Source organism: Mytilus trossulus, chromosome 4 (assembly GCF_036588685.1).
Source record: "Mytilus trossulus isolate FHL-02 chromosome 4, PNRI_Mtr1.1.1.hap1, whole genome shotgun sequence".
In the NCBI taxonomy this organism is placed as follows: domain Eukaryota; kingdom Metazoa; phylum Mollusca; class Bivalvia; order Mytilida; family Mytilidae; genus Mytilus; species Mytilus trossulus.
The window spans coordinates 64,758,922-64,784,290 of record NC_086376.1 but is presented as its reverse complement, the minus strand read 5'-3'; the positions used below and the strand labels follow the sequence as shown (position 1 = coordinate 64,784,290).

The window sequence follows — 25,369 nt, the reverse complement described above, 5'->3', positions numbered from 1 at the left end:
GTAATATGATGACACAAATTTAATTGGTTTCTTTGTAAGTATTTTCGATGTTATATCCACATTTAACTTGAAATATGACTGAAGAAATTGCATCTGAAATGAGAAAGTATATAATAGGTTATTGTTGTATGACCACGCTAAAATGTGAAAGGTGATGTCTCCATAGTTTTTTATACCAATATTCATCTTGTGGTTTTTTTTTTTTATACTACTGCCATGTTCACAATTTCACGATGAACATTTTTTTTTACGTTTTCGTCATTATAGAATTTTTAAAGTTGCATGTTGCAAGTCCAAGTTAAATAACACTTCAATAATTCTGTTTGTTTTATGGAAGGCCGAAGTTGTGTTTGTCTAGTATTGTAGTAGTTGCATTTGATTCAAGTAAAACCCAAACGTAATAGTTCATAATGACTGTCTTTTGATGAGGTTAATGTGTGGTTTTATTGACTTTTAAAAAAAAAACCTGATATCTTCGTTTTGAGAATCTTGATTTCCCATGCATGAAAATGAAGTCAAAGTATTCCAAAAAAAATGACCAAGTTCAGTTACAGAATGCCCAAGAAGTGACGAGCACAAAGCACAAAAGGTTTTGGACATTCATCTAGTGTTCAGTGACTGGCTATCAATGAGATGACAAGGGTAAAACAATTCAAACGAGAAAATATGTTATGCGTACCACATAACAACTTAATTTGCCTCAAGCATTTGGTTTTAATGTTATATTTGTTATTCTTGTGGGATTTTGTCTGGTGCTTGTTCCATTTCTCTGTGTGTTACATTTTAGTGTTGTGTCGTTGTTTTCCTCTTATATTTAATGCGTTTCTCTCGTTTTTAGTTTGTTACCCCGATTTTGATTTTTGTCCATGGATTTATGAGTTTTTGAACAGCGGTATACTACTGTTGCCACTATGATTCTAACAAAAAAAGAGGGACAAAAGATACCAAAGGGACAGTCAAACTCATAAATCTAAAACAAACTGACAACGCCAAGGCTAAAAATGAAAAAGACAAACAGAAAATCAATAGTACACACGACACAACATAGAAAACTAAAGAATAAACAACACGAACCCCACCAAAAACTAGGGGTGATCTCAGGTGATCCGGATGGGTAAGCAGATCCTGCTCCTGTTTTAGAGATATAATGGCCCTTTACAAATGGGAAAGTTGCTGAATTTCTCGTTTTCGTGAACTTTAGTTTGCCTGAAGCAAATGTTGAGAAACTACTCAATACTTATTACCTGCCACACTATAAAAATCAAGTTTGAATTTGGTGGCGTTGTTTATATAGTTTATGAGTTAAGTATTCTTTTTTTTTGTTTTAAAAGATAAACACAAGCTGTTTATTTGTTGAATTATCTGTAATTTCTCTCTCTATATATATAATTATCCTTTAAATTTATGACTATCTTGATACGTCTCCATACGTATTCAAACCGAATGTCATTTTAAAAAAGAGGGTGTCCATGAATTCGTTTAAAAATTAAATCAGTTTGAATGATACAATCAGTCGGAAAATGCATTTTTTCCCGATATGCAGATATGTCACAGTCAAGTTTTCGCCGCGAATAACAGTTTACGATAGCAACGTCATTACCTCCCCTGTAACTGTATCGTATGCCATATATTGACGTATTTTCTTTGTTTGCTTACTGTCAACTAGTGACACATCTGTTTGTCTATAATGAAATGTCATGTAGCCCATGTATATATAGTCTATAGCCTCTGCGTCGGGTTTTGTCACAGCTAAGTCTAGTCATAAAGTTAATTGTAAATCAAAATAACATTGGACATATAGGCTAAAAGATTTCTGATAATTTAATGTGCACTCAATATCAAATATGTCTAGATAGAGGGCTCACGCAAACAAAACAATAAAAAAACAACTGTAGGGGACGAGTTGTTTTTTCTAATATTTGGGCGACTTGTCCTAATATTTGGACGATTTGTCCTAATATGATGAATGATTAAAGCACCTAGCTAACTTTGATGTTTATAGCGTGACACGAGATAGAGAAATAATATTTAAAAAAGGTAACTTGGTAAGATTCACGAGACCTGAGAATGATTATCTACAGTACACTCTCATCTTTATATAAGTAATCTTCGCGCTATCAATCATATGTGACGAAGCTTGAACAAGTGACCTAATAATTTCTATCTGTTCATCCCTGGACCCTACCACTTCGACCACTCGTGATTGAAATGTCATCCCTTAAAAACACATGAAGGTCCCAAAATATTTACGGGCTCAGTGTACGGGGTACCTAAATATTGCACGCATTTTTTTCACGTTATAGAAGTTCCTTCATTAAATCAGTTCCAAAAGGAAAAAGTATTCTGGAATATATACACCTTATCGCTATTAGCCTACACCGTACACGGCCGGCCGACATTGCTGCTTGACCTTTTGACACATACAACAATCACTTTTCAATACACCTTATCGCTATTTCCGCTTGACCCAAGAATCTGTTCCGCTTGAACTATTGGCGTCATACAACAAATCACTTTTCCATTGTGGCGTCAGATATTTTGAATTATGACGTCAAAATTTTACGGGACCCTGTGTGATGTCCAGTAATGGCGGACAAATAGCTATAAGGTGTATTGTGGCATCAGATATTTTGTTTTAAGACATCAAAATTTTACGGGAACCTGTGTGATATCCAGTAATGGCGGACAAATAGCAATAAGGTGTATTATTTCCATTGGAATGAATATCACAGTTTATTATATACTGAGTTGTAAATACAGATAAATTGTATGTGTAATAGAATCAATGGCAAGCCTGCTGCATCAGCCACCCGTGATGATATTGATATCATTATCAGCACGGTTGCAAAAGCTTTATCACACCTTTAATCTGTATTACGTCATCAACTTGCAGTCACTGTTGCAAAGGCTTTATCAAAACCCTTATCTATATGACGTCATGTCAAACCTATAATCTATATGACGTCATTTCAAACCTCTTTATCTGTATGACTTCATGTCACAAAAAAACATCTACTTGAGGTATATGTATATAATAAAGTGTATATGATATGGCTTTTTCTATTATATCACACACCGTATTAACCGTCAACCAATATAATCCCTCGAGCAGAGCTCTTGGGATTATATTGGTGTCTTGGGTTGATAAAAATGTGATATTGAAAATGCCATATGATATTCTCTTATATATGTTCCTAACTAGTCCAAATAATTATAACGTCTGGCAAGGCTATTTTAATTATTTTCTGGAACGTTCAACAAATATACGTTGACACTTTGACCGTGATGATTATATCCATGCTTTAGAAAAAGTTGAAGTATACCTGTGTGTCAGTCAGTCAATCTCATCAATAATTATATAAAATTTGGAGAATCTTTATTATGGCTATTTACCAAATTTTCCTTTGATCTTACTGACTCATCTCAGTAGAGTGATATTTAAATTTATTACTAGAAACTAAGGGTGCACATGCCATTTGTTGTCATAGGTCATGTTGGTAAAATAGCAATAAAAAGTTTATCATTTGGTCATGTCATCTGGATTTTTCTTACTTTCGACGGACCGTCTCACAGTCTTCACACACTTAACCACAAGTCGCACGGTATTGGCGTGCAAAATTGCATCTGTCTTGTACAATTATTCCCTTCAAGCCAACAGAATCCAACGAAATTTTCAAAAATATTGAGCATCTGACTTTTAGACCCAAAGTTAAGCGTGAAGGCTGAATTATTGCTCAAGCGAGAAATTCAATCCAGTTGAGATGACCAACAATAATCTTTTAATATTGAAAATGTTCTACAATCATGACATTATAAAGCAAATTGATAAAGAATTGAATGAAAAATAGAGGAGGCTTTAGCGGTTTATACTTGTAATGGGGACTTTATTTATTTTTGGGGGGATAATCAGTACCACCATCCTGTCACAATAATTTCTTGCACAACTGATACTACATGTATTTGTTGTATAGAATGATTGTAAGGTGTACATGTCTAGCCGGCAGATGTCATTTGACCTCATTTTCATAGTTCAGTGGTTATAGTTAAGTTTTTGAGTTTTGGTCTTTTTATCTAATATTGTTGTCAAAAGAGTGGGTCATTTGTTCACTATAAAAAAAAAGTAAAAGAAAGTATATATTTAAAGTCATAAGAAACCTCAAATTAAAAAAAAAATATGCATATGTTTTTTATAACTAAATGGATAGTTTTCATTATACAACTTATGTACATATACTTTTTTCTGAGGGAAATTCTTTAATTTGTCCACATTTAGAAGAAGTTTACTTATTTTTAATTGCTTGCTTCCAGCAAGCAATTCGCCGACATATTATCCATATGCATAGTGACCCGAGCGTAACCCTCCTCGTAAAAATCAGGTGACCAAAATACGCATGGATCTGTCATTGAAATAAACTAATATCTGATTATACATGTTAAACACGTGCTGAAGACCCATGCTTTTTGTGATTTGTTTACTATAAGGTGACAATCGGTAAAACTCGGCTTTAAAACACGGCATTTAATGAGCAGCCATATTTGTTAATTCATAACAAACAGAGAGAGAAAAATTGACGATTATATGATATATTTGCGAAAATAATGATAAAATCGTGCACAGAGGACTAAGTTTATGATGTATACATTCATTGGTTCAAGAATTGGACAAACATTATTTTTCACCACTCACTCGTTTCCTTATGACTTTAAGAGGTAGTGGTAGTAATCGTATGATTTTAATTAATATCGTGGATTTCGTTTCTTGCGATTTTGTAATTTCAATTGCAACATGTTCATTAACAGAAATAATAGCAACCTTACTAAAAAGATTATAATAAGAGAAAAATTCTCGTCTGTACTAGCCAAATTTCAGAAATTTAAAGTTGTTAATAAAAACTTATATCAATCATGAATGATGGTTAATTAGTAAGTTACATGTATACTGCATGTTACTATTATTACCATAGGAAAACACCCGAGACGTCCCCAAAAAATATAGGTGCTCCTATCATTGGAGGGAACACTACATCCTTGTGTACACAAACACGTTGACATGACATAAGGAGAAACTATAAAAATCAGTTAAAAAAAGGCTTAACTTAACAGATATATACAAATAGAAATACATGAACAAAAACACAGAGTGGACATGGAGGGGTACTTATGTATACATCCCAAAATCAAAAAGGCACTAAGTACAGATCTGAGAGTATTCAAGGCCCAATACCAACTGATAAAAAAAATCATGTTACTTGGACTATAATCATGATTATATCAAATGTAAAACACCTTATAGCTCACCTGGCCTAAAGGGCCAAGTGAGCTTTTCTCATCACTTGGCGTCCGTAAACTTCTACAAAAATCTTCTCTTCTGAAACTACTGACCCAAATTTAACCAAACTTGACCACAATCATCATTGGGGGTATCTTGTTAAAAAAATTGTGTCTGGTGACCTGGCATACCAACCAAGATGGGCGCCATTGCTAAAAATAGAACATAGGGGTAAAATGCAGTTTTTGGCTTATAACTCAAAAACCAAAGCTTTTAGAGCAAATCTGACATGGAGTTAAAGTGTTTATCAGGTCAAGATCTATCTGCCCTCAAATTTTCAGATGAATCAGACAACCTGTTGTTAGGTTGCTGCCCCTGAATTGGTAATTTTAAGGAACTTTTGCTGTTTTTGGTTATTATCTTGAATATTATTATAGATAGAGATAAACTGTAGACAGCAAAAATGTTCAGCAAAGTAAGATTTACAAAAAAGTCAACATGACCAAAATAGTCAATTGACCCCCTAGGGAGTTATTGCCCTTTTTAGTCAATTTTTAACAATTTTCATAAAATTTGTAAATTTTCACTAACATTTTCCACTGAATCTATTGTTCATTATAGATAGAGATAATTTTAAGCAGCAAGAATGTTTAGAAAGTAAGATTTACAAACACATTCCCATCATGTAAACACAATTTTGTCATAAATCCATCTGTGTCCTTTGTTTAATATTCACATAGACCAAGGTGAGAAAGATTGTTAAATGGTGATATAAATTTTAGTTTATTTTTCTTTTGCAGATTTTTGAAGAAGACTATAGAAGACAATTTAAAGGTGTTGTTTGATTTACATTGTCAAAGCAGTAAGTATAATTAAGAGAGGTCACCTACATATACATAAATAAATTCGGTAAGATACCGGGATTAAATTTAGTATATACGCCAGACGCGTGTTTTGTCTACAAAAAACTCATCAGTGACGCTCGAATCTAAAAAAAAAAAAAGGACAAACAGACAAATAATTAGACACAACATAGAAAACTTAAGACTAAGCAACACGAACCCCAACAAAAAATGAGGGTGATCTCAGGTGCTCCAAAAGAGTAAGCAGATCCTGCTCAAAATATCATGCATATGGTTCTGTCAAGTTGATCATGTGGTAAATAGTCTGAATTTGCTAGGTCACAAAGTTCAAATGAAGTAGATGAAAGCAATTATAACCAAACTGTACCGCCTTCAAAAATGAGAAAAACACATTCTGTATGCCTATGGTTGGCTATAATAGGCCCTCAACATGAGAAATATGAAACAATTGAATTGAGAAAACTAAGGGCATAATTTATAAGAAGACAATTAACAAAAAAGTAAATATGATAGACATGAAACAGCAACTACAGGCTTGGTTGGAACTGGCCCATAACACAAAATGTGGCGGATTTTTTCAACATGTTTGCGAGGACTCAACCTCCCCCTAACCTGGGACAACGGTGTAACAGAACAACATAAGAAGAAATATCATGAATATTAAAAAAGGCTTAACTTGATAGATACAAATAGAAATACATGAACAAAAACACGGAGTTGACATGGAGGGGTACTTATATATCCCAAAATCAAAAAGGCACTATTAAAGTACAGATCTGAGAGTATTCAAGGCCAATACCAACTAATAAAAAAAAAAATCATGTAAATTGGACAAAAATATCAAACATAAAAGACTTTTTTTGTTTTTAACTTTTTGATTATTATTTTTTCAGTCTTTTATCATCAATAGTGGAAGATTTGTTTTTACTATAAATGATAAATGTTGCATATGTATTTAGAAAGATTGTTAAATGGTGATATAAATTTTAGTGTATTTTTCTTTTGCAGATTTTTGAAGAAGACTATAGAAGACATTTTAAAGGTGTTGTTTGATTTACATTGTCAAAGCAGTAAGTATAATCAAGAGAGGTCACCTACATATACATAAATAAATTCGGTAAGATACCGGGATTAAATTTAGTATATACGCCAGACGCGTGTTTTGTCTACAAAAAACTCATCAGTGACGCTCGAATCTAAAAAAAAAAAAAGGACAAACAGACAAATAATTAGACACAACATAGAAAACTTAAGACTAAGCAACACGAACCCCAACAAAAAATGAGGGTGATCTCAGGTGCTCCAAAAGAGTAAGCAGATCCTGCTCAAAATATCATGCATATGGTTCTGTCAAGTTGATCATGTGGTAAATAGTCTGAATTCGCTAGGTCACAAAGTTCAAATGAAGTAGATGAAAGCAATTATAACCAAACTGTACCGCCTTCAAAAATGAGAAAAACACATTCTGTATGCCTATGGTTGGCTATAAAAGGCCCTCAACATGAGAAATATGAAACAATTGAATTGAGAAAACTAAGGGCATAATTTATAAGAAGACAATTAACAAAAAAATAAATATAATAGACATGAAACAGCAACTACAGGCTTGGAACTGGCCCATAACACAAAATGTGGCGGATTTTTTCAACATGTTTGCGAGGACTCAACCTTCCCCTAACCTGGGACAACGGTGTAACAGAACAACATAAGAAGAAATATCATGAATATTAAAAAAGGCTTAACTTGATAGATACAAATAGAAATACATGAACAAAAACACGGAGTTGACATGGAGGGGTACTTATATATCCCAAAATCAAAAAGGCACTATTAAAGTACAGATCTGAGAGTATTCAAGGCCAATACCAACTAATAAAAAAAAAAATCATGTAAATTGGACAAAAATATCAAACATAAAAGACTTTTTTTGTTTTTAACTTTTTGATTATTATTTTTTCAGTCTTTTATCATCAATAGTGGAAGATTTGTTTTTACTATAAATGATAAATGTTGCATATGTATTTAGAAAGATTGTTAAATGGTGATATAAATTTTAGTGTATTTTTCTTTTGCAGATTTTTGAAGAAGACTATAGAAGACATTTTAAAGGTGTTGTTTGATTTACATTGTCAAAGCAGTAAGTATAATCAAGAGAGGTCACCTACATATACATAAATAAATTCGGTAAGATACCGGGATTAAATTTAGTATATACGCCAGACGCGTGTTTTGTCTACAAAAAACTCATCAGTGACGCTCGAATCTAAAAAAAAAAAAAAGGACAAACAGACAAATAATTAGACACAACATAGAAAACTTAAGACTAAGCAACACGAACCCCAACAAAAAATGAGGGTGATCTCAGGTGCTCCAAAAGAGTAAGCAGATCCTGCTCAAAATATCATGCATATGGTTCTGTCAAGTTGATCATGTGGTAAATAGTCTGAATTCGCTAGGTCACAAAGTTCAAATGAAGTAGATGAAAGCAATTATAACCAAACTGTACCGCCTTCAAAAATGAGAAAAACACATTCTGTATGCCTATGGTTGGCTATAAAAGGCCCTCAACATGAGAAATATGAAACAATTGAATTGAGAAAACTAAGGGCATAATTTATAAGAAGACAATTAACAAAAAAATAAATATGATAGACATGAAACAGCAACTACAGGCTTGGAACTGGCCCATAACACAAAATGTGGCGGATTTTTTCAACATGTTTGCGAGGACTCAACCTTCCCCTAACCTGGGACAACGGTGTAACAGAACAACATAAGAAGAAATATCATGAATATTAAAAAAGGCTTAACTTGATAGATACAAATAGAAATACATGAACAAAAACACGGAGTTGACATGGAGGGGTACTTATATATCCCAAAATCAAAAAGGCACTATTAAAGTACAGATCTGAGAGTATTCAAGGCCAATACCAACTAATAAAAAAAAAAATCATGTAAATTGGACAAAAATATCAAACATAAAAGACTTTTTTTGTTTTTAACTTTTTGATTATTATTTTTTCAGTCTTTTATCATCAATAGTGGAAGATTTGTTTTTACTATAAATGATAAATGTTGCATATGTATTTAGAAAGATTGTTAAATGGTGATATAAATTTTAGTGTATTTTTCTTTTGCAGATTTTTGAAGAAGACTATAGAAGACATTTTAAAGGTGTTGTTTGATTTACATTGTCAAAGCAGTAAGTATAATCAAGAGAGGTCACCTACATATACATACAATACTGTTACTTGAAAAGAGAAGAAGCTTATATCATATATATCCTGCTCTTGATTCCTGACCTTATTCTGAAGTACATTTACCTATAGTCATAACAAAGATCATTAAAAAAAATTGTATTAGTCATTTAGTTATATCCCAGGAATAGACTGACTAGCTACCTTAGCTTTATTGGGCATAACCTTTCACAATCTTCATACCTGACTCATGTGACTTGGCCTTCTATATTTTTTTTTGCTTTCAAGAAAAACTGATGAGTTCTTTTCAGACAAAACATGTATACCACATAAAATGTAATTCTTTTATCTATGATGATTTTGTTGAGTTTATTCACACAGAGTTTATTGTAAATAGGGAATATGTCAAAGAGCAAACAACCTGACCAAAGAGCAGTTAACAGCCTAAGGCCCCCAATGGGTCTTCAACACAGTAAGAAAATCAGCTGGCCCCGAAATAAAAATGTGTACTAGTTCAGTGAAAATCGACGTCATACTAAAATCCAAAACATATAAATAAACTAGATTAAAAAAAAACACATTCTGTCATGGTTTAAAAAACATGACTTTCACTGAGTATTTTCATACTATCATGACAATACTTGATATAGTATTTTATCGTCATGAACATGCATGAAATATTTGCCACTGGACGTTAAGTAACTAGTAAGCAACAATCAATCATATTACAGTATTGCCATTTTGATATCAGTATTTGCATTAAAGTTTGAAATTGACATAAAGGTCAGATATTTCTCTGTATCTATAGTTGAATACTTTTAACATCAACATATGTTATATCTTCGTACATACTATAGTAAAGCTTTTAATATCACTTTTTTTTTTATTTTTCAGCATTATATTTTGCAATTTAAACCTTGTTGGTTCGCATCTATAGCTGGTATCTACGCATTACCAATAGAGTAAGTATTTCTTTTTAGCATACTTATAAAATAGCTTAACAATTGGTATTGCTCAATATTTCCCTTTTCTGGGAGTATTACATACCCTATAAAAGTTTGTCCACTTGGGTTATCTTGCCTTACAATACTTTGACAACCCTTGAGTCCAGAGAAATGAACATTCTTTTCATTCTATCTAGGCCTTTCATGCAATTTATTAATAACATTGTTATACTTATCAATTAAAAGAGGCACAGTCAAACTCATAAATCAAAAATAAACTGACAACGCCATGGCTGAAAATGAAAACAGAAAAACTAAAGTACACATGACACAACATAGAAAAACCTAAGAATAAACAACACAAACCTCACCAAAAAATAGGGGTGATAGTTCACAAAATTATGTGTATTTAAATAACCAGACTTGTAAAAAAAACATTTCATCATATATAAAAAAAGTTAAGCATGGTATATAAATGTGCAATTTATATGATAAAAGAAAGATAACTCAAATTTAAAATATTTGATAAATGCACAATGTTTATTTTAAGTTAACATAGCATTCTTTACCCTTCAATGGTTTCAAGCACTTATATTTTTTTATGAATATGGATACATTTATGTTTATGCATTTTTTCACAAAGTGTAAACAAAATATATGTGTGTTTTTAAGGTTACATCCTTGAAACAAACAGGTTAATCAATCAGTGTACTATTGATTTGATTAAAATTTTTAATTATATTTTTTTTTTTGGCATTTCAAGCTTTAAAAACAAAGTTTGACATAAGTTTGGTACTGATAATAGTAAGTGATTGGCTGATTCTTCGGTGTAAAAACAATCTTTTACAAAACTTGAAATTGTCATAACAATATTTTTATACATTTTTTTTTATTTCAGGTGATGCCACGTAAATCAAAAAAGAGCAAAGCCTCCATAGCCAAAGAACAAAAACTTAGAATGAGAGAAAGAAGGTTGGCAGAGGAGGCTTTGCAGCAGTCTACTGATATTGATAAAATTGAAGGAGAAAGCACTGAGAATGGTTATCCTGAAGGAGAAAACACTGTTGATGAATTTACTGTCAATAAAATTGAAAGAAATGACACTGTTAATGATTTAACTGGGCAAACTGATGCCAATAACACTGAACAGTATCACACTGATAATGAATTGACTGTTAACTCTGTTGTCAATAAAACTGAAAGTAATCACACTGATAATGAATTGACTGTTAACTCTGTTGTCAATAAAAGAAATCACACTGATAATGAATTGACTGTTAACTCTGTTGTCAATAAAAGAAATCACACTGATAATGAATTGACTGTTAACTCTGTTGTCAATAAAAGAAATCACACTGATAATGAATTGACTGTTAACTCTGTTGTCAATACCACTGATAGAAATCACACTGATAATGAATTGACTGTTAACTCTGTTGTCAATAACACTGATAGAAATCACACTGATTATGAATTGACTGTTAACTCTGTTGTCAATAAAAGAAATCACACTGATAATGAATTGACTGTTAACTCTGTTGTCAATAAAACTGGTAGTAATCACACTGATAATGAATTAACTGTTAACTCTGTTGTCAATAAAATTGAAAGAAATCACACTGTTAATATTTCAACTGGACATACTGTTGCCATTACCACTGAACAGGTTCACCATGATCACACTGTGTATGAATTGACTGTTCCTTCTGTTGTCAATAAAACTAATTGCAATCACACTGTTAATGATTTAACTGGGCATATTGTTGCCAATACCACTGAACAGTATCAAACTGTTAATGAATTGACTGCTCCTTCTGTTGACTGCAACATACATTTAGTTAAGACTAATTTGAACAATTCAGAATTGAGTAAACTAAAACGTTATTCAGATTCAATCAACAATCAGTTAGAAAACAAACAGGCATGTCTGGGTAGAAATAATAAAAATTACATTGATAATAAAGCAGACAAATCTGTAGATTCCAATTTATGGAAAGGTGAACAGAAAACAGGTATGCATGCAAATATCAGGTTTGAAAATCCGGTAGTTTTATATGATTTATCAAGATCACAAGTAACACGAGAAGGAAATAATCTACTCATTCAGGGTAGTTTCCATCAAGGAAATACCAGGTTTGGTGAAAACGCTGGGAAACAATGTGTTAGTAATTGTTTATCTGCAATAGTGCATAGTAAACTGAAACCAGTTTGTGCATGGAACAAGTTATATCTCGACAATATACTCATTGAAGGTAACGATATTTATACATCTGTGCACGGTACTAATAATTATCTCTGTGTGGAAGACCTTCCAGAATTTGTAGATCTTAGAAATCGTATTATTCATTGTCACAAGAAACGTTCCATTTGTGCATTTGTACATGACGTTGACCCAGATTTTGATGGCGTTTTACCCTTAGACCAAGCCCTGCAATATGCATTAATAGACTCAGATGGATGCTTTGTTACTGTAAGAGCAACAACATCATTAGTAATAAAGCAGAATAACAAAATATATATGTTTGATTCTCATGCAAGAAATCGTTTTGGTTTAGTAGATAATTATGGTTCTAGTATTGTATTTGAACTTCCTGACATTCAAGCTGTTTACCAACACTTCTGTAATTTTGTTCAGGGTGATCAATCTGTACCTTTTGATGTAACAGGAATTACTGTTGCAATACAAGACACAGTTGACAGTAGTGTAAATATGACATTGCAAGATAATATGCAACATATTGAAACACAAGATAGTGTACCAATACTAGGTTATTTAGATAATAAGCATAATATTGAAGAAAATGAGACTAACGAAGAAACAATCGACAAATTAAAGGGAGGATTGTGGAAAAATACCAAAAGACTTGTATCTGATCTTTCAAATGACATTGAATCAGACATATTAATGGACATATCACACAATGTATCAGATGACATTGAATCCGACAGGTTAATGGACATATCAGATGACATGGAATCAGTAGATTTTTCAAAGGTAGGGTCTCCATGTACATTTATTAAAGAAGATGAAGTTTCTGATATAGAAATAATGTCTGATTGTAGATCCAATTATTCCTTTAAGCCATTAGATTTCTGTTCTAAAAGGAAACTCTGTGGAATATTGAATATATCTTCAAAAGAAGTGAATAAAAACATGTGCAGTTCAGAATCGTGTAATATTGGCCATCCCTCTGAAACAAAGTCCATCATAGCAGATGGAAACTGTCTCTTTAGAGCAATATCTTACGCTGTTTCACATACACAAATATTCCATGAAAAGGTTAGACAAGACATAATTAAGCATAGCTTGAGCATTTCAAATCATTTGACTAGTCTATTAGAAAACCAATATGGTACAGTAGAAGAACATATAAGTGGTCGAAAAATGAGAGAGAACAATTCATGGGGAACTGCATTGGAAATAATCGCTGCAGCAGACCTTCTAAAAACGGATATTTATACGTTTTATAATGGAGTATGGATAAAGTATTCATCGTCTCAAATTTTTACAAATAGTGAAATAAATGAACGTGCAATCTATCTTCGACACATCGGAGACTTACAACACTATGAGGTTGTATTATCAGTTTTACCAGAGATGGACATACCACTCGAAAGTAATAGAGTTGCAACGAAAAGGAAATGTGAGCAAAATGATTTATTTGTTTCAAAGAAACACAAAAAACAAGATCAACGGGTTAGTAGTCTAAATAATGAAAACAATTCTTCTGTTAAATCGTCACAGAAAGAAATGCATTCAGGTAAAGATGTAACTGAACAACAATACTTATCAAAAAGCGAAAAAGAAAAATTAAAGTATCACACTGATTCTCAATTAAGGTACAGGAAATTATCAGCACTAAAGACAAAGTATTCGAACGATGAGTCGTACAAAGCTCTGAAAATAAGAAAAGGAAGGGAGAAATATCAGAATGATTACAAATATAAATTAGATATTAAAAAAGCTTTAAAAGATAAGTATATAGCAGACGAAAAACACAGAGAAGGGAAAAAAAATGAAAGCATTGAAAAATATAAAAATAATGATGAATTCAAAAATAAAGCGAAACAGGCAAGCATCCACAAATATGCTACTGACAATGAACACCAAGATAGAATCAAACAGGCAAGCATTCACAAGTATGCTACTGATGATGAATATCAAAATAAGGTGAAACAGGCAAGCATTCACAAGTATGCTACTGATGATGAATATCAAAATAAGGTGAAACAGGCAAGCATTCACAAGTATGCTACTGATGATGAATATCAAAATAAAGTGAAACAGGCAAGCATTCACAAGTATGCTACTGATGATGAATATCAAAACAAGGTGAAACAGGCAAGCATTCACAAGTATGCTACTGATGATGAATATCAAAACAAGGTGAAACAGGCAAGCATTCACAAGTATGCTACTGATGATGAATATCAAAATAAGGTGAAACAGGCAAGCATTCACAAGTATGCTACTGATGATGAATATCAAAACAATGTGAAACAGGCAAGCATTCACAAGTATGCTACTGATGATGAATATCAAAGTAAGGTGAAACAGGCAAGCATTCACAAGTATGCTACTGATGATGAACATCGAAAGAATGTTAAAAGTCAGACTTTGTCTAAAAGAATTCTTTCTAAAGAAGAAGGAAAAGACATGTCAAAAGTTATTGAAAAATTTAAGAAAGATGTATGTGAAGGACCTGAATACATTTGTGCTTGCTGTTTTAGACTTTCATTTCAAAATCAAGTAATGGAATATAAGAAGGATTTGTATCAAAAGGATTCTGTAAAAGATGTAGCAGACACTTGCATTTCTGATAAGTATTTGCATAAATGTTTAGACGAATGCGAAGATGAATGTAAGTATCAAGGAACTAGTAGACAATCCCTTTGGATTTGTTACACATGTCACAGAAAGATCCTGAAAGGAAAAGTGCCTGCTGAATCTTTTTTTAACAACCTATTATTAGATGATGTTCCTAATGAACTTAGCAAATTAAATCAACTAGAACAACATTTAATTTCTCTTAATATACCTTTCATGAAGATAATTGCTTTACCTAAAGGTGGCCAAAAGGCAGTTCATGGACCATGTGTTTGTGTACCGTCAGATATTTTTAAGGTAACTACTACTTTGCCTAGATCTGAAGATGACAATTGTTTAGTTAAAGTGAAGCTCAAAAGGAAATTACAGTATAAGGGTTATGAGGAATATCAATTTGTTGATACTAAACATTTAGAAGAAGCATTGCTATTTTTAAAAGAAAAAAATGAGTGGTATTCAAATATAGTAATCAATGAAAAGTGGTTGAACCCTATTCCTTTACAAAATAACGACTGTTGCCCTGAAGTAGAGAGCATGGACACTTCAACAACAACAAATGAAACGCTAAATGATAATTTGCAAGATAGGTCAAGTACAGAGGAACAAACAAATGAAGCGGATACATACTTAGATGATACTTTACAGGGCGTTCAGTTGGACACATGTTTACAGCCTGCTGATATTGCACAGGAAGCTTTAGATGCATTGTTTGATAAGGAATTCAATCTATCACCTGCAGAGGAAAATAACCCTGTAAGTCTTTTGAGAACAAAGGGTATTGAAGCTCAAACGTTTCCAGTACATTATCCTACAGGTAAAAACACATTGAATGAAGAGAGAGAAGAAAAGTTATCTTTATTAAGATATTTCAATCTGAGATTAATGAGTGTAGAAAACCGATTTGCAAGAGATACTTCTTATATATTCTTTTGTCAATATATGTCTGAACTAGATAGAGTTATGTCAAATGTTCAAATTTCCTTAAGGAAAGGATCGGTGTTTTCAAATGGAAAGAAAGTAACAGGCAAAATGCTATGTGATAAAGACACATTACATGGGTTATTCCGAAAAGATGAGGCAATAAAGTTTATGAAACCTGTAAGAGGAACACCTCCTTATTGGCAAGCTGAACAAAAGAATATTTTTGCTATGATTCGCCAGTTAGGTATTCCCACATTCTTTGCCTCGTTTTCTTCTGCAGACTTCAGATGGAAAGAAATCATAGAAACAATATTGAAGCAACAAGGAGATATTCGTAAGTTTGAAGAACTTACTTGGGATGAAAAGTGCAAAGTCCTTTGTAGTAATCCTGTTACACCTGCACGAATGTTTGATCGTAGATTTAAAAGATTTCTAAAAGATGTTATAATGTCAGATGCTCAACCAATTGGTCATGTGATAGACTACTTTTATAGAGTTGAATTTCAACAGAGAGGTTCTCCACACACGCACTGTTTGTTCTGGGTAGAAGATGCCCCAAAATTTAATGAAGATGAAGATGATATTGTAACTGAGTTTGTTGACAAATATATAACATGTAAACTACCGCTGGAAACCGAGGACTCAGAGCTAAAAGACATTGTCACAACTGTACAACAACATAGCAAAACACATTCAAAAAGTTGTAGAAAAAAGGGAACTGTGTGTCGTTTTAATTTCCCAAGACCACCCTCTGAAAAAACATTTATATCACGCCCACCTAAGGATGATGAAGAAGAATGTAGTGTTGCTGATGACACTGATGAAGATGTTGACGATGATGTTGTTGAAAAACCAAAATCGGGAATTAGTTCATTAGAAGCTAAAAAGATATTAGAATCTCTATGGGCTGTAATCAAAGACTGTGAAAAGGAAAATTTAACTACTACGGAGTTATTCATAAGGGCAGGAGTATCTCAGGAAGATTTTCAAGAATGCTTTAGGTCAGTTACATATAGAAATACTGTGGTGTTAAAAAGAAACAAAAATGAAATGTTTATCAATCAGTACAACCCGCATCTCCTGAAAGCATGGGATGCAAATATGGACATACAATACATATTAGATGCTTATTCTTGTGTTGTTTATATAATAAGTTACATCAGTAAATCAGAACGTGAACTTGGATTGTTGCTACAACAAACAAAAAATGAGGCCGCTGATGGAAATTTGAATGCACAACAAACAATGAAACAAGTAGGTACTTCATACTTTCACTTTCGAGAGCTGAGTGCCCAAGAAGCTGTTTTTAGAGTGATCGGCTTAAGTTTGAAAGAATGTTCAAGAAAAGTTGAATTCATTCCAGTTGGAGAAAATCCATGTAAAATGAGTATTCCTCTAAAAGAACTTTTAATCAAATCTAAAAGCGCAAATACAAAAAAACCTTCAAAGGAAATCGATGATGATGATGACATTGACGACGGTGATGATATCGAACTTTGGATGAAAAGCATTACTGATAGATATAAAAGTCGACCAGAACTTGAATTATTTAATCAGATGTGTTTAGCTTCATTTTGCTCCGAGTTTTCAGTTTTAGCAGAAACAAAGATCCCAAATAAAATAAATGAAGATACCACATTCAAACTTAAAAATGATATGGGATACATCAGAAAGCGGACAAGAACCCAGCCTGCTATTATCAAATATGCACGATTTTCCATTGAAACATCGCCTGAACAGTACTACCAAAGTATTTTACAGTTATATTTACCTTACAGATTAGAGGAACAGTTGAAACCGCCACAATTTTTGACATATGAATTGTTTTACAAATCAGGAATGGTCAGGTATAATCAGAAAGAGGTTCTTGTTAAAGTCGAACAAATAGTTAATACTAACATGTCCAACTTTGTGAAAAGTGGCAAAGAGCTAGAAGCTGCAGAAAAAAAATTGGAAGAAAATGATTACCAAGAAGATGCGTGGGCAGACCTATGTCCAGAAACAGAGAGTGAAAGACGTGAATGCACTGAAGCAGCCAAATCTTCAACTGTCATAGAAGTCGACAGTCCTGAATTTGGAATACCAGATTTAAATAAAAGTAACAAGCCAGAAATAGTTAGTGGAAATGGGATTAAAACTGGTTTACTAAGGTCGGAAGTTATACCCTTGTTGAGAGGTTTAAACATGAAACAAAGGCGTATTTTCTATAAGGTAAGAGAATGGTGCAACCTAAAAGCCAATGGTAAAAATCCCCCTCCCTTTCACGTCTTTGTAACAGGCGGAGCTGGAACAGGAAAAAGCCATCTGATTAAATGCTTACATTATGAAACCACAAGAATTCTTGCTCGCTGCTCTCCTAGTCCAGACGATTTGACAGTTTTATTGACTGCACCAACTGGCACTGCAGCCTTCAATATAAATGGATTGACGATTCACCATGCTCTTTCTATTTTCAAAACTCTTACTGTTGACAAAGCGATGCTTGGTGAAGATAAGCTGAACACTTTAAGGTCAAAATTAGAAAATTTACAAATTTTAATCATAGACGAAGTCTCAATGGTCAACAAGAGGTTGTTATTTTTCATTCATGAACGGTTGCGTCAGATCAAGAAAAGACCTGAAAAAGATCCTTTTGGTGGGGTTTCAGTGATAGCTGTTGGAGATTTTTTTCAGTTACCACCAGTAAAATGCCGAAAAACTGATAAACTTTATGTAGATGATCCATCGAATCCTTTGAACTATCTGTGGAACGATTTCTTCACTATTGTAGAATTAGATGAAGTCATGAGACAACGTGAAGATGGTTTGTTTGCTCAGTTATTGAATAGACTTAGGATAAAAGACAAATATTCTCCTATAGAATCCTCAGATTTAAAAATGTTAAAGCAGTGTATAGGTAGTGGGACAGATGAAGCTTTACACATTTATGCTACTAATAATGAGATTAATATTCACAATACTGAAATGGTTATGAAACTGTCCAGTGAACCTCAGTTAATTGAAGCACAAGATTTTGAAAAAAATAAAGCTACAGGAAAACTAAGAAAGAAAACAGCAAATTTTTCACAAACTGATATTTGTCTCCCAACTTCAATTCTATTAGCTGAAGGAGCCCGCGTAATGCTGAAAAAGAATGAAGCCGTCAATGATGGCTTGGTAAATGGGGTAATGGGCACTATTGTCAGCATTGCAGAATTTTTAGAAGGGTCTTTGCCGAATGTTATTTTTATCAATTTTGACAATGAGAGAGTAGGAAAAAACGCTAAGATTCAAAAAACAATAAATGGGAAAAGATGCGTTGGATTGGAACCATCTACAGAGGACATACCATTCAAAAATGGAACGAGAAAACAGTTTCCTTTGCAGTTAGCATGGGCATGTACTGTTCATAAAGTTCAGGGTTTGACAGTTTCACAAGCAGTTGTGGATTTGAATAAATGCTTCACTTATGGCCAGGCATATGTTGCATTGAGTAGAGTTACTACAAAAGAAGGGCTTCATATATTACCAATTGATGACAAAACACTTGGTAAAAAAATATACTGTGATCCTGATATCATAAAAGGCATAAAAACAATGAAACATTATCTGACTGAAAATGTAGAAGCATCATCTGAAGAAACACTTGTAACTATTGTTTATCACAATATCCAAGGACTAAGAGCTCATAAAAATGATTTAGTGGCTAATTCAGACTGTACAGATGCAGATTATGTCTGTCTGACTGAAACATGGCTTGAATCTTCCTCTGATCATGTTTATCTTCCTAACTATGATTTTTATCACCATCCAAGATCTGCAGCCTACACACCGACTAATTCTGTGTTTATGAATTTGCAAGCTATGGGCCACGGAGGAGTAGGAGTATATGTAAAAACAGATTCTGAATATGAAAATTGTAACATTACCGTGGAAAATCTAGAATGTATGACTTTCAGAATTCCCACCATGAATGTCCTTGTGGCAACAATATATAGAACTCAGAAGTATCAAATTGGAATATTTCTTAAAACATTTATTTCGTTTGTAAGCAAATTGACTGAACTTTCAAACAATATCATTGTTTTAGGTGACTTTAATCAAGACATATTAAAGGGAGAAAGATCCATACTAGACTATATGACTTCAAAAGGATTTCAACAGCTAGTAGAAGAGGCCACAACAGAAGGTGGTACATTGATTGATCATGTCTATGTCAAAGGTTGCTCAAAAGTAGAAGTTAAAGGCATTCCAACTTACTACAGTTATCACGATGCTATTTCCATAATGCTTAAAGATAGCCGATAAGTATTAGATATATATACTGTATATGAATATAATTGGTACCTGTAAATGACACTGCGAGTTAAGCAAGCAACAACAACGAAACGCACCATACGCAGATGAAGGGCCGGGTGGGATAGGAGGAGTCCCGATCCCGAAATCCTGGACTCAAAAACGCAAAATCCCAAGGTCCCGAATTTTAATAAATTTAAATCCCGACAACCCGAAATTGAAAAAAAAACATTTCCCGGATCCTGAAATTGTCGATCCCGAAATCCTAAGCTTAAAAACACCCTATCCAGAAGTCACGATAAAGGTCCTATCCCCCTCGCACATGTTGCCAGAATGTTATTACAAAAACTACATAAAAGGGAAACGACCATTTAAGTTTCAGTGCTGTGTGTGTGTGTGTTTGGGGGTGGGGGGGGGGGAGGAGGAGACTTTTCTGTTTAAACTATTCAGATTCCAAAGATTGGTGAAATAATATCCTTCCCCCCTCCCTGTACCCTTACCCCTCCCCCACCAAGTAAAATTTATACATAATGTCACATATCAAAAAGCCATTTTAACCGATAAGTGCAAAATAAACTGACAACTCCATGGCAAATAAGAAAAAAGATAAAATGGCAAACAAAAGTACACAAAACACAACAGGGGGAAAAAGCTGATCAACACGAACTCCACCTAAAACGATCTCAATTTATTTGTTTTCTATTTCAGATCAAACCAAAAGACTTCAGTGGTGTGCAAGATTACTTGAATGTTTGACTAATCAAACTATTGTTTAAATATGTCATATTTGGATGATTTTAATATTAATACAGAAAGAAGTCTTCATTTATTCCACTTAGTGGTGTGACATTTTTTTAAAAACCATATTTATATATTTATTGTTACATTGTTTTAATTTGTAAATAATATTTCATATATAATGTCTCATAAGCCAGATGTTTTGCTTGATATTGATTGTTTATTACGTATGAATATTGTGTATGAATTCTTTTTTTTTTTATTGCAAACAATTCGTGTCACTTCAATAAATATATTTACTGTCTATGTCCAATTATTTAGTCACAATCATTTTCGTTCAACATAAGGATTACCTCCAGTAAGATATCATTGTAGTTGATAACAATAAACTATTGTTGGCAGATATTTTTAAGTATGAAATAGTAGAGTAACAGTTTTGCGGTTTTCAAGAAATCACTTCAGGTTACATATCAATATATTTAAAACACCATCAGTCCTATACTATTGAAATCTGCAAGCTATGGTATATGGCTGGTTGATTGATTGGTTGGTTGATTGGTTGGTTGATTGGTTAAACACGTTAGTTAAACATGTTGGTTAAACACGTTGGTTAGTTAAACACGCAAAAGAGGTTCAATTAAAACAAGCGAAAAAAAAACAAACCCAGACATCTTGGATCCCGTATTTAACACATGAAACGGAAACTTGCATTAATTGATTGATTGGTTGGTTTGTTGGTTAAACACGTTGGTTGGTTAAACACGTTGGATGGGCTCAATTAACACAAGCGAAGAAAAAAGGAACCTTGGATCCCGTATCAAACACATGAAACGTAAACATGCATTGATTGATTGATTGGTTGATTGATTGATTGGTTGGTTGGTTGGTTGAACACGTTGGTTAAACATGTCGATTAAACACGTTGGATAGACTCAATTAGAACAAACCAAAAAAAAAGACATTGGATCCCGTATTCAAAACATCAAACGGAAACAAACATTGATTGATTATTTGGTTTGTTGGTTAAACACATTGGTTGGTTAAACACGTTGGATAGGCTCAAATAACACAAGCGAAAAAAAAAGAGACCTTGGATCCCGTATCAAACACATGAAACGTAAACATGCACTAATAGATTGATTGATTGATTGATTGATTGATTGATTGATTGATTGATTGATTGATTGGTTGGTTGGTTGGTTGGTTAAAACCGTTGGTTAAACATGTTGGTTAAACACGTTGGATGGTTAAACAAGCCAGAGAAGAAAAAAAGAAATTGGATCCCGTATGAAACACATGAAACGGAAACATCCATTGATTGATTGGTTGGTTAAACACGTTGGTTGGTTAGTTAAACACGTTGGTTTAACACGTTGGTGAAACACGTTGGTTGGATAGGCTGAATTAAAACAAGCGGGGAAAAAAACCTTGGATCCCGTATGAAACACATGAAACGGAAACATGCATTGATTGATTGGTTTGTTGGTTGGTTAAACACGTCGGTTGGTTAGTTAAACACGTTGGTTAAACACGTTGGTTTAACACGTTGGTTAAACACGTTGGTTGGATAGGCTGAATTAAAACAAGCGGAAAAAAAACCTTGGATCCCGTATGAAACACATAAAACGGAAACATGCATTGATTGATTGGTTAGTTAAACACGTTGGTTAAACATGTTGGTTCAACACGTTGGTGAAACACGTTGGTTAAACACGTTGGTTGGATAGGCTGAATTAAAACAAGCGAAAAAAAACAACATTGGATCCCGTATGAAACACATGAAACGGAAACATGCATTGATTGATTGGTTGGTTGGTTGGTTGGTTAAACACGTTGGTTAACATGTTGGTTAAACACGTTGGTTAAACACGTTGAAAAGTGTCAATTAAAACAAGCGAAAAAAAGAGACCTTGGATCCCGTATTAAACACATGAAACGGAAACTTGCTTTGATTGATTGATTGATTGATTGATTGATTGATTGTTTAATTGATTGATCGATTGATTGATTGATTTATTGATTGATTGATTGATTGATTGATTGATTGATTGATTGGAATTCAAAAACTCATAAAACTGTTTAAATAGTGCCAAAAACACATAATTTGATGACCTTGACCTTTGACCTTGTGACCTTCGTCAAGGTCATTGCTCCACAAGGTCATTGCAAAAGACCGTATGGGTCAAGGACCTTTTGTTAAAGAGTTTTGCCTAAAAATGGCTTTTTAAAAACCATCAATGGGAGTTATGTCCCTTACACGATGGTAAAATCAGTATAGTCATAATGTAAAAAAGTTGCCCCTTGAAGTACCAATCATTTTTTACTGCTTAATTTTTCTGTATCTATAACCGTTCAATAGTTATAGGGAAATGAAAAACTTTTGAAAATCTAAAATATGACCTTGACCTTTGACCTTGACCTATATTTTCTAGTTTTGGTCCAATGAACTCAAATCTGAAGACCCGCAGTCTTTATGACTTACGGTTCATGAGATTTATATGCATATCAAAAATTTAAATATTCAAGGGGAAATAACTCCTATAATAGGTCACTGGATCGCTTCGGTTAAATTTATTTGAAGTTGTAACTTTTGACAAGGAACATTTAAAAAAAAACCATTTGCCGCTAAGTCTTATAGTTTATGAGGAGTAGTGATAACAGTGTTTTTTGTAATTGGGGAGATAACTCCTATAAGGTAAATAGTAAATCTTGGTTCTTCTAATACAAGAAAGATATTATACCCTTGATACATGATACCAAAGATCATTTGTATATGTTGCGTACTTTTCTTGTTTTTCGACTTTGAAAACGGCGGAAGAAAAAGAATAATAATAATAATAATAATAATAATAATAATAAACAAACGCAATACAGTAAGGTCTTTCCATTTAAGAAAGGAAAGACCTTAATTATGGCACAAACAAAAGTATTTTGAAAAAAATAAATAATTCAAAGTAGCATAATTAAGTTATTGCAAAAATAGTTGATAAAACTTAATAGTTATAGCAAGGATACAAATGCTAAGGAAGAACAGTTATCTATTGATGAGTTCAGATGTAATTGGTGTATTTTTGTATTAGGTTAGATGTAAAGATAATTTTTTAACAATTACTTTTTTTGTCATTTTTCATTATTTATTTCAGAATAATTAACAGAACATACAGACTTGTGTGTCTCAAATCAACGACCCCAGAAGAATTGTACACTAGAAAGGTGAATAAAAATTGACATCAAAATTAATCATATAAATGTAGTAAAGATAGGATTACAGACATAACCCCAGTGGAAGATATATATATCTGTGTTCATTGCAGTGTAACATTGATATCTCTGTTAACAAGATCCCTATGAAACTTATTGTAGGTTTGAAGTTTTATATTCAAAGGGAAAACTTGTATAAAAAATGTGAATATGACCAATCCATGCAACTTATCCTAATTAATAGGGTCAGTCGATTCAATGTATAAGTATTTTAAAAATTCTTATCAAGGATACATATATGAAAGAAGACCAATTCTAAGCCTATTTTGACTTATTGATTGCAATTAACAACCCCCTTTTACCCCCAATTAGCACTGTTGTTCAATTGGTTTGGCTGGCAATTGAAAAAAAAACTTTAATATTTTCAGTTAGTCTTAACTTTCTATTGGTGCTTTTCCTCATGTTTATGAATATTTACTTGTAGTTACATATTTGCTGCATGTAGATGTATTCTATTTATTACACATCAATTATTTTTTTCCAGATTGACCATGAAGAGTATGGAGAGGCATTAGAGCTGGCTAAAGCTTACGGTCTAGATACAGACAGAGTATACCAGAGACAATGGAAGAAATCTGATGTATCTATTGCATCTATTCAAGATTATTTGGTGAGTACATTCAATTATTTTAGGAATAATAGATTTTAAAGGATAACAGAAATTATCAACAATATTGGACAGTACAAAAATAACATGCCTAGTCCAACAACTGACTCCTCTAGAAACAAACAAAGACAAACATCAAGAAACAACAGAGGGTCCAGATAACCTGGTTTGGTTTACATACAAAATGTGTTGGGGTTAAACCAGTTTTTTGTGCACACAAACCTTCTTTTGCATTTCTAGACACCAAGGTGCTTAAGAAAACACACACTGTAATAACCTAGAGTCGATTTCACAAAGAAACTTACAATTAAGATTGATCATAGGTATACTGATTTATTCGTGACTTAAGACAAATCTTAGTTGTAAGTATTTTTCTGAAATCGACTCTCGAACAGTGCAGCTTGCAACAGGATGATCACTAACTAAAACAAGGAAATATAAAAATACATGTACACACATTTGG

General features: G+C 33.0%; 2 protein-coding genes across 2 annotated transcripts in view; both read left to right on the top strand.

The window, feature by feature from the left end:
* Positions 1-25,369, top strand: part of LOC134716743 (NBAS subunit of NRZ tethering complex-like) — a 103,300-nt gene that overhangs the window by 21,977 nt on the left and 55,954 nt on the right. The window contains exons 4-5 of the mRNA XM_063579747.1: positions 24,182-24,251; positions 24,784-24,909. Coding sequence (XP_063435817.1) covers positions 24,182-24,251; positions 24,784-24,909 — 196 coding nt within the window. The remainder of the gene's footprint in view (positions 1-24,181; positions 24,252-24,783; positions 24,910-25,369) is intronic.
* On the top strand, positions 1,979-20,312 carry LOC134714346 (uncharacterized). Its single transcript, XM_063575585.1, has 6 exons — positions 1,979-2,037; positions 6,070-6,131; positions 9,276-9,337; positions 10,227-10,294; positions 11,175-14,037; positions 14,341-20,312. Exons 5-6 carry the CDS (start codon positions 11,178-11,180, stop codon positions 20,310-20,312), a joined length of 8,832 nt encoding a protein of 2,943 aa, XP_063431655.1. The 5' UTR covers positions 1,979-2,037; positions 6,070-6,131; positions 9,276-9,337; positions 10,227-10,294; positions 11,175-11,177.